The following is a 10889-nucleotide window of genomic DNA, read 5'->3' as shown; positions in this document are numbered from 1 at the left end:
AAATTTTTTAAAATGTTTTTGGTTTTTTTTTTTTTTTTTTTTTTTGCCAAAGAACCAATGAAATTGAAAAGCATAATGCTCCCAAATTAACAGCTAGTTTTAAGTAAAGAAGACACACTCTATTGGTTTAAAGAAAACATTCCAACTCTTTGTCATTTGTTCTGTGCTGCTTAAAATTACTTCCTAGCACAAAATCAGCCACTTTCGTTACCTTAGAACATAATAGGTTTACAATCATTTAAGGCCAGTTTCAAAGAAATCAGAACACTGATTCCAAGGAAACTTAAAAGATTCTATGCCATAAAAATCTAGGGAGATCCTTCAAAGCAATAATATAGTCCGGTAATAAATATACAAAGAGATATTTTAAACACATATTTTCCATCCAGTAGCTCAAAATGTGAGGGAAAAAAATAAAAACAAACACAAACACCTACACATTAATAATGCAAAATAGGACATTATTAGGGGGTAAAATAAATAGGTGGACAGGAAGTACACTTGGAGAATTGTGCAGAACTAAGCAGAAAAAATTGGGAAGGGCCTGATGGGCAGGAAAACCCAGACCAGTGTCCTGAATGATAAACACAATGTGGACAGGAAGGTAAAACAAGAAGGGGAAGAAAAATCTGACTACAGGTTTAGCTCTGTCCACGTGCGGGACCCACTCTCTCACTGCCTGTGAGGAAACCTCCTGGCTAGCCCAAAAAGAGTCCTGGGAGGCTAGTTCAGGAAGATTCATGAAAGCAAGATTCAAGAATCACTGTATGTCAGGTGAAAAATTGAGAATTAGATCCTCTCAGCATTGGGAAAAGGTGATAAGACTGTTTGGACACAAAGGTTATGCACAGAAGGTGATTTCATTAGAAAAATTCTGAAGATAGTTATGGGGGGCAAAACAATGTCCCCACCCCAGTCAGGCCCATGTCCTAATCCCTGAACTTATATGTTCTTTCATAAGCAAGAGGGACTTGGAAGATGTGATTAAGGACTTTGAGATGGGGAGATTATTCTGTAACATAGGGGTGGACTCCATCCAATCAGAACGATCTTCAAAAGGGAGAACTATCTTGATTGTGGTCAGAAAGAAAGGGAACCACAGAAAAATGATCAGGGAAATAAAACATTGCTGGCTTCGGAGATAGAGGAACGGACCCCTCACTAAGAAGCTAAGAAAAGTAAGGGCCAGATTCCCCTCTACAGCCTGCAGAAAAGAATGGCCAATACTTTAAGTTTTAGTCCAGTGAGACTCTGACCTACACAACTACAATATCGTTACTTAGTGTTGTTTTAAGACACTAAGACTGGAAACCTGTGACTGCAGCAACAGGAAAGGAATACAGCAAATGGTTAGAGGGAACACTGAGGAGAGAAAAGTCAGGTCAGGATTCATCATGTTAATCCATTCTTGACGATGAGGTAACTCCTAGGTTAAATCAGAGGCTAGGAAGTAGACAGGGGGAGTTGGGCACAGGAGCATCAATCCACAGGTCTCCTTCCAAAAAGCCCTGGCTTTGGGGGCCAGCAGGTGGCGTAGTGCAGGACTCCCATATGGCCAAACACAGTTAGAGTCCTAGACCTGGCAGCGAGAAAATCATGCCAGGTGCATGTGTGAGCGTGCCCAAGATTCCAAGAGGAGGTTGGAGGAGAAGGAACTGTGGTATGGCCACCTGCCTGGAGGGATGATTTCTCATTTTACCTCTCTCTGTCTCTTTCTCCAGCAAATGCATGCACCCTACAGCAAAAACCATAAAAAATAAATAAATAAATAAATAAATAATAATAAAAAAAAAGAAAAAAAAGAAAAAGGCCCTGGCTTTTCAGCGGCAATACCAATTTTCCAAAGACTAAGTGATCTGAAAACCTGTAAAGTAGTAACTCATTACAAATATAGTCCTTTGCACCAAACTGAATTCTATCAGTAAACCCAAGAATACTACTATCGCTATAGTTTTCTTTGAAGGTGGAGTATTGAGGAATTGCTTTACTGATGATTTTGAAATCTTTAGATATCTAAACAGCATATCAGTATTTTCCTTTTTAAACTTTTTAAAATTTCATCACTGTACATCATTTTTTAAAAATGTGTAAATTCAATCACTGTATGTCATAGCAGCTTGCAAAATTAATTCCCCAGCATGAATACAATGTATATTAGTCTAGTTAAAGTTGTTATCATATATATTATCATCAACAGGTAATTTTCCACTTTTGTGTCACTTACATGTTTTGCTTCTTTCTTTTTACCATTGATTCCCTTCTCTTTTTTTATACATTTCCTCTTTCACTTTCATCCTCTAAATTATTTGTCTTTTATAAACTTTAAAAAATTTTCCTCTAGAATCTAAATGGAACTCCATTAGAAAAGGCCAACTTATCATCAAATACCATGTGTAGGTCAACTAGGATGACGTATCCACATCTGGCCTGATGACAACAACAAGTAGGCCATCCCAAGACCATTTTCCTAATCTTTTAAAAACTAAAGATGATCTTATCATTTTTAATAAACATTCACTGAATGCTCAACTAGAAAAAAATGAATAAACCTCACTTGTATGATCCCATTGGTTATTGACTTATCTTTTCTAGTGGTTGAAGTTGTTCATTTGACATGGCTAAGAAAATTTATATTATAGCTAACGTAAGAGCAATGATCCCAAAGCATGTTTTGACATGTGCACTGTATGGAAGGCCAAGCTCTGCCTACTCACTGTCATGAATAAATATTTCTACTTGTAGTGATGAGCTTGTAAGTTAGACTCTTAGCATTGTAAGTTCTTTTTTGGAGAGGTTTTTGCTATAGTGCGCATGTGCTCGCCAGAAAGACAGAGAGAGACAGAAAGATAGAAAGTGAGAAATCACTCCCCCAGGAGGGATGGCCATGCCACAATCCCTTCTTCTCCATTCTCCTCTTGGGATCTTGGGCACACATGCACATGCACCCAGCATGAGTTTAAGCCACCGGATCCGGGACTCGAACCTCAGTCAACTACATGGGAGTCCAGCAACATAGCCATTACGCCACCTGCTGGTCACACATTGTAAGTTCTTCAATAGAAGTCTTATAGTACATTGGAGCTTCAGCGTAATGGAATTATAAATAGAAACAATTCATAATGTCAGAATCAGAGGGCCCAGCTGCTGTGGCACATTGCTAAGGTGCTGTGCACTGCAGGCTGGGACCACACTGGAGACCCAGGTTTGATTCCCAGCCCAACCAAGAGGCCAGGCATGGTGGTGTGCACCTATAATCTCAGTGACTGAAGGAAGTTAGGGCAGGAGGATCATGAGCTCAAGGATGGCCTAGGCAACACTATCAGACCCCGTCTAAGAAAGAGCCAGGCATGGTAGCTCAAGCCTGCAGTCTCAGTTACTTGGGAAACCGAGGCAGGAAGGTTACAACACAACAAGACCCTGTCTTAAAAAGAAAACAAAAATAAACAAGAAGAGGTCACTTTTTTTTTCTGAAGTTGAAATCAAATCTGAATTCTATACATTCTGATTCCTTTCCAAGAAAGAGGGATAATGCTAGTTAGCTAGTGACTCTGGAGCTTGACTGCCTGGGTTTGAATCCCAGCCTTGCTAGGTTTGTAAGCTTGGGTTCCTAAGACAGTCTGCGCCTCAGTTTACTGCTCCAAAAGAATGAGAACAGCAATAATAGCATCCTCATAGAGCCATTGTGAGGCATAAATGAGTTAATATGTGTAAATTTCTTTCAATAATGTATGAATGGTAAATAATGTTTGCTGTAATTAATGTCATAGTCTCTCTTTTTTTATTAAAGCAACTAAAGAAAGAGTAGATTGAATTTTTTTTTTAATGTAACCACACTAAGAATGAACTGAGGGCATCTTGAAGAGTTGAAGGCATTGAGGTGAGAGCTTGAAAAGAAAATGAGGTAGAAGAAGAACCCTAAAGCAATCAAGTTTCCTCTCTGTGATCCAGTAGCACAAGCAGAGACGAGAAATGACATCTAACAAATAAACAGGACGACTTCCAGTAACGTGTGCTATATTCCTTTTGAAAGCTCATGATTTGTACTTGTTGTTCCAGCCCTAAAGGCACAGTGAGTCTAGCAAAGTTTCAGGGGTTTTTTAAGTCATTCTCTACTCAAGCAGTCAACAAGCGATACACCTTGTAAAGTGGTTTATCACATCTAGGAGCAAGGAAAGTGCCTCTCACTCTCACCGGAAGCAAACTTCACTGGGTCGCTTAGTGCACACCTTGACCAACGGAGAATTGATGGGAGCATTTTAAAGTATAACTTCATGAGGGCTGACAGTGACACAGCAGTAACATAAGATGCTCTGTGAGGCTGACCCACACTGGGAAGGTTCCGGGTTCAAATCTAGAGCCATTCCTGCATATACTGGGCACACATATGCCCATGATCTAGGGCTGGCTGATGCTGGAGGTCGGTGTCAGGACCTATTAGAGGTGCTGTCTATCTTCCTCCCTGTGTCTCCCATCTCTTTCATTCATAGAAGAAATAAATAAACTTAAAAAAACAAAGAAGTATAATTTAATTAGCTCTTCTACCTTAGCTACAAAGCTGTATTACCAATGTATGATCTAGAAAAAACACATGACATTCTGAAAATAAATAAATATAAAAGCCAGTCAGTAGACAAGGAGTCCTGGAGAGTGCTCAATTCTCTAATATATACAATCTTAAAACTAGTCTAAGGCTTTGCTCAAATCTCAGCTAGCTACCCGTAGTCTCCTTAAGACTTCATCATATAAAGCAGTAGTGACCCACGGTTAGCAGGGCTTCGGCCTTGGTAACTGGCACTGGTCTGCAAAAGTGAGAGGACACTAGGTGGCAGAACACTCCATGACGCATCAAGAAAAGGCTTCCTATCTAGCCCACTCGGAACGAGGAAGTGTAAGTATTCTAATTGGCAGCTATGAATGGGTGGGGACCTAGCAGAATGGACAGATCAGGTTCATCTCAGATACACTGAATAATCTTGATTTGTCTAAGAGCTGCCTCTCAGCACTCATCAACCATTCATTTTTCTAACTGCCATGAAACTCTCCTTCACCCTCACCCAAACACCCAATCTCTGCACCCCCTGTACTGCATCTAGAGCCCTATCTTCCAGAACCCCGACATCCTTAAGTTCTCCCCTCATTCAGGAGGTGAAGCTCTCTGCCTGTTCTTCTCTGTACACACCTTCTCTGAAGATATCCACCAACAGGGGACTTCAAGAAAGACTCACATCCCTTGGCATCTTAAGGTAATATGACTGGATATATCCAGGACCTGGTTATATTTCTGAATCTTTATTCTTCTTATACCATGTTTTTTTGTTTGTTTGTTTGGTTGGTTGGTTGGGTTTTTTTTGGAGAGGTTTTTCACTTGGGCACGTGCACTCGCCAGACAGACAGAGAGAGACATAGAGACAGAAAGCGAGAAATCACCCCCCAGGGGGGATGGTCACGCCGCAATCCCTTCTCCTCCATTCTCCTCTCGGGATCTTGGGCACACACGCACGAGCGCCCGGCGTGAGTTTTAAGCCACCGGGTCCGGGACGTGAACCACGGTCGACTACATGGGAGTCCAGCGACATAGCCATTACATTAACTGCTGGTTCCCATTCTTAAACCATGTTTAAAAACAGTACTCATAAAACATATTATTTGGCTAATCACCTTTTGCCCTTCCCCCAAGCAAGTCCACCAACCTCTCAGTCACTGCCCCTCACTCACTAACAACGTGCAATTGGCTTCTGGTATTCCTCTTGGCCCCAGCCTTGCCACTATCTTATCTTCAAAATCACAGCACTGGTCTACACATGCCTTAGTCTCTCAGTTCCTTACTCCAATATTGCATGTCCCTCAGCAGTTATAGCTTTAGCTTCCTACTACCATGGTTCACTCCCAGGTTTCACCACTCTCAGTCCTCCACCCCAGAAATTCAAAGACAAGGCTCTTACACACTGATCAGCTAATCATCCAGCAACTCCAATATCCCTCTTCAACCTCAATGAGTTGAACCCTTTGCTCCTATTTCCCTTCCCTGTCGTCATCGCATTAACTAGCTGGTGTGGCCACTGGAGTCTATCATAACATCTTTTCTAATACTGAACTTTCTCTTTCTACTAGCATTTGACCTCAAAGAGGGGATCAATACATGTCTCCATTCTCCAACTCTAAATCGCAAATGTGCTTCTGCCCAGGAATCACTCTTAGCTAACTGGCACCCCCAAACCTGGGTTGGATACCCTTCAATACACACCCATAGCACTTTGAAATAACACCTTCTACAACAGTTGTCTCTCTACTTTGAAATTCTGTCTTATCTCTTAGTCTACCTAGTTCCTTGTGGATAAGACTGGGCCTTTCGTATCCGTACGGCCTAACATAAGATTTAGAGCTTAGTGTTTACTAAAATTTTTAAATTAAAGAATATAGGCAAATGTGTACTCTATGAGTTATACAAAGGACAGATAAGCTGAAAAGTCAATTCTTACTGACAGCTACCTTTAGAAAAATAAAATGCCACATGATATCAAAGAAATGTAAAAGAGGACACATTAGGACACTGGTTTAGATCAAATTTCAAAAGCTGTTTGGCAAATATGTCATAATATAAATGTGGGCTATAAATTCATAAACAAGAATTTTTAAAAAATCAACAGAGAAAATAGCAAAATCATTTTAATTTACTATGTTTTCTTTGCTATATAAAGAATAAACCTTAGTTCAAAAATAATTATTTTTAAATTGTCTAGAATTAAGTTAATTATCATAATTTACTCTAAAATTCTAACTTTTAAAAAAGTGAAGAGATAAATTTTTAAAAAGTTGGAACTAATCTTCCCTTAAGTCCAGAAACAAAATAAGTTAGAACTGATTCTCTTCCTCAATTTATAAAGCAATGGCAATTTATATTTAAAGCAAGAGATAACAAATATCTGGTAACAAAAATCCAAAAGAAACTACCTAAAGAACTTAAAGAAAGGCACTTCCTTTCCAAATTTATGTTCATACACAAACTTGAGCTCCCTAATGCAACATCTACATTCTTCTCCCTCTACTCAGTGAAAACAGAAAAAAATAAATAAATAAATAAAGGAAAATGAGGAGAAAAGAGAAAAAAAACTAAAATCAGTATTGTTTTTCAGGACAGAAATATTTTACCTGCATGAGTTTGGTGTCGTGTCCAGTGTAAACAACTATGCCAAAGATCCACTGAGTATTTCTAAGCTGTGTACCTCTTAGCAAGACCTGGTCAGGCCCAAGGGAAACAGGGCTAAAAATAAGAAACAATATTTATATTTAATGACAGTCTGAAAAATGAACCTGAGTTTTCCCCTTAAACATAAACTCACAATACATCAAATGTTTCCTTTAGCTACATCTGAACTATTTCATTGATAAACAGGAGCAATAAAGGTTACCCTTGGCTTCATCTACCAAAAAGAGACCCATGAAAAAGATTTATTTTATCCATTCATCATTACAGAAAAAATAGTTTAATTTCTTTCTTACTAAACATTAGAGGCAATTAATGTCTTTTATAATCCTGTTATGAAACTTAAAACCCAGAGAGGAAACTGCTAAAATAACAACAAGAAGCTTATTCACTTGGGAAACAGTTTATTTTACAGACTATTATAAGAAAAAAAAAAAAACAAGAAAAAAGAAGCAATAAATCTATCTTATCAAATTTGTCAAGAATGACATAAAGATAAAATGTAGACCTAAATGATAATTTAGAGATTCAAAATGGGGAGTCTATGGAATGGCTGTGAATGCTAAATTAAAACCAAGAAGCAGCCACATATTCAGTTGCCACATTTATGTTGGGCTGATAGCCACGATCTGGTTCTCCCAAGCCTTGGGTCTATTCAAAATATAAATGATGGTCCAATAGGCTGTGGGAGGCCTTGGCAAGAGGCAGGCAGACAAAAGATGGGCAGAAGAGAAAGAAACGCCATGCCAACATCAGTACAAAGAAGGACTCTGACCAATAAACACCACGAGGACAAAGACAACGGAATATAGACGGCAGGATACTGACTATTCTACAGGAAGATAACTCTTCATTTCATTCAGCTTTCTAGAAACAAATGCAACTTGGAAGAATACTAACCAAAAAACATGTGTACATTCCTCTAACAAGCATATTAGCTTTTATACACCTCAGATATCTACCTTCTGCTTTCTTGGACAATTTAATAGTTCAAACCATTTCTCCTGCTTGGTAGGCAATAGGCACAGAGAAAACAGGTCACATGCTACGGCCTTCATCCAGGAGACTCAAGCTCTTTTCCTGTCAAAATAAGTTCCCTTCCTTAAATGGAAGGGAAGTTTTAAATAGATGGAAATGGTGTTTTGAGAAAAACTCAATTTCATATAGCTAAGCTAAACATATAGAGATTGCACTGTTTTAAAATATTGTGAAATTAGGAAACAAACAAGGCACCAATGATTCTTAGATTAAAAAACAAAAAACTAAGAAAAAGAAAAGTGATACCTTTTCCCATCCAAGTTCAGGTTTCCGGTGAAGTCATAGAGGTGACGATTGGGCCCTTCACATTCTATGGTTCCAGATAACTTCATCAATACTTCCCGTGTTTGCATGTCAGCGGTGTGACTCAAACCCTAAAATGTTAAACCAAAGAGGAAATTCAACACAATCTTCCATGTTTAAGAGACCACACTGAGCATCCTGCCAACTATATGGAAATAGTAATAAGCCATCTACAATGCAATAATTTGGGAGAGCTAAAAAAAAAAAAATCAAACTATCAACTTGCAATAAAACTTTACCAGCAGTTTTTGTGACAATAATGTGATGTAAAAGTGGTAAAAGAGTTCAATGAAGCAGAAAGTGAAGATTCCACCACTGGAGACATCCATGTTTAAGTAATAATTAACATACTTAAGCACCTCACAAAAAGCACGACTTTTTTTTTTTTTTTTTCTTTTGGAGAGGTTTTTGCTATATGGCACCTGTACTTACTGGAGAAATAGAGAGGCAGAAAGTGAGAAATCACCTCCTAAGGGGATGGCCACACTACAGTCCCTTCTCCTCCATTCTCCTCTCAGGATTTGGGGCACATGTGCGCACACTCCCAGTGTGAGTTTCAAGCCGCAGTGTTGGGGACTCAAACCATCGCCAACTACATGAGAGTTCATTGATGAAACCATTATACCACCTGCTGGCCCCTAAAGCATGATCTATCCTTTAACACTAGTCATAAAAACAGAATTAAAGTATCTCTTTACTATTTTATGCTATTTCATACTCATTAACTCTCTCTGAACAGAAAAAAAAAAAAGTCCCAAAGCAAGTGTCAACTAATAGAAAAGAAAGATATGTAGACAGATTTATTGAATTCAACTTTATCCAGCAGAAAAATTTTATGTGTCAAAATGCTTAAAATGATCATCTATTAAAGATTAGTCTTCATCCTAAAGTCAAAATATATAGTAAGAATAGCTTGGAGCCAGCAAAGTGGCATGGTGGTTAAGGTGCTAGATTCCCACATGGCCAACCATGGTTCAAGTCCAGGACCCAGTGACTTGAGAATCATACAGGGTGAATGTGAGTGGACACTTAAAAATCCTGAGAGGAGAATAGGAGAAACTCTTCTCCTCTTGGGAGAAGAGACTGGTGCGGTCATGCCACTCATGGGTGATTCCTCACTTTCTCGCTCTCTCTGTCTCTCCCCAGTGAGAATGTGTGTCCTATGGCAAAAACCTAGATAAATAAATAAAAGAAAGAGAACAGCTTTACTTAAAGCAGAGCACATTTGTAGAATTAGAATCTCAACCATAATGACGTGTTTAGCACCTGGTCAGTCCCACTAAGGAGGGGCCCTCTCTTCAGCATCACGAGGCAGGCACTCAGTAAGATGCAGGTGAAGGCATGAGATCCATCTTGCCCTATTGTTTGGTGAAGCCCACTTCTCTTAGGTCCCCTGTCACTCTCAATGAGTTCTTTCAAAATAAAAGGCATATTCTTCCCATAGAGTCCATTAGTGTTAGGGCATAGTTTTTGTGGCTGAATCTTTTTTCCTCTAGAAAAGATACTGGCTAGGACATGAAGGGATCATGGTGACAGTTTGGGCCTGTAACCACACAAGCCATAAAAGGTGACTTTAGGGCCAACCTGTGACATGGTGGCTAAAGTGCATGCATCCACTAGGCCAAATTTATAGTTTGAAACATGGACCTAGTGACGTAAAAAATACACTGGAGAGACCAGCAGTTAGCATAATGGCTATGTCGCTGGACTCCCATGTAGTCGACCACGGTTCAGGTCCCGGACCTGGTGGCTTAAACTCACGCCAGGCACGTATGCGTGCATGCCCAAGATCCTGAGAAGAGAAGGGAGGAGAAGGGATTGCAGTGTGGCCATCCCCCCTGGGGGGTGAGTTTTCACTTTCTAGCTCTCTTTCTCTCTCTGTCTTTCTGGTGAGCGCACACGCCCTATAGCAAAAACCTCTCAAAAAAAAAAAAAACACTGGACACATGTGGGCACATGCCAAAAATCCCAAAAGGAGAAATGGAGGAGAAGAGATTATGGTGTGACCATTCTCTGGGGGTGGGGGTGGATGGGGTGGAGGATGTTTTTTCACTCCCCCTCTTTCTATGTCTCTCTTTGGTGAGTACACACACCCTCTGGCAAAATTAGAAAAAAAAAAATGACTTTACCTGACGTATTTTGAGGTTTGTCTCCCCATCTAGATTAGCTGTTTCAACATAACACATTGCCTGAGGTTCACTAAGGAGAGAAAAGAAGGAGAAAAGAGGCCGAGTTTAGGAAGGTCCTCGCCACACATTCACAGCTCACCAAGTCTCTATTATGAAAACTATGTCTGCTGACAAGCACTGCAAACTGCATGGTTATAAACCACACTTTAGTAATA

At 39.6% G+C, this 10889-nt stretch overlaps 1 protein-coding gene across 3 annotated transcripts in view; it reads right to left on the bottom strand.

Annotated features, from left to right (window-relative positions):
• The window catches only part of ATP8A2 (ATPase phospholipid transporting 8A2), a 693132-nt gene that overhangs the window by 565003 nt on the left and 117240 nt on the right, over positions 1-10889 (bottom strand). For all 3 annotated transcript variants that reach the window (XM_006159534.2, XM_006159533.1, XM_006159536.2), the window contains exons 8-10: positions 10675-10744; positions 8489-8616; positions 7150-7261 (exon numbers count right to left, since the gene is read on the bottom strand). In XM_006159534.2, the coding sequence (XP_006159596.1) occupies positions 7150-7261; positions 8489-8616; positions 10675-10744 (310 nt within the window). The remainder of the gene's footprint in view (positions 1-7149; positions 7262-8488; positions 8617-10674; positions 10745-10889) is intronic.

Source organism: Tupaia chinensis, unplaced genomic scaffold (genome assembly GCF_000334495.1).
Source record: "Tupaia chinensis unplaced genomic scaffold, TupChi_1.0 Scaffold000634_1, whole genome shotgun sequence".
Taxonomy (NCBI): domain Eukaryota; kingdom Metazoa; phylum Chordata; class Mammalia; order Scandentia; family Tupaiidae; genus Tupaia; species Tupaia belangeri.
The sequence above is the reverse complement of the archived record's forward strand: the minus strand, read 5'-3'. Positions and strand labels throughout refer to the sequence as shown.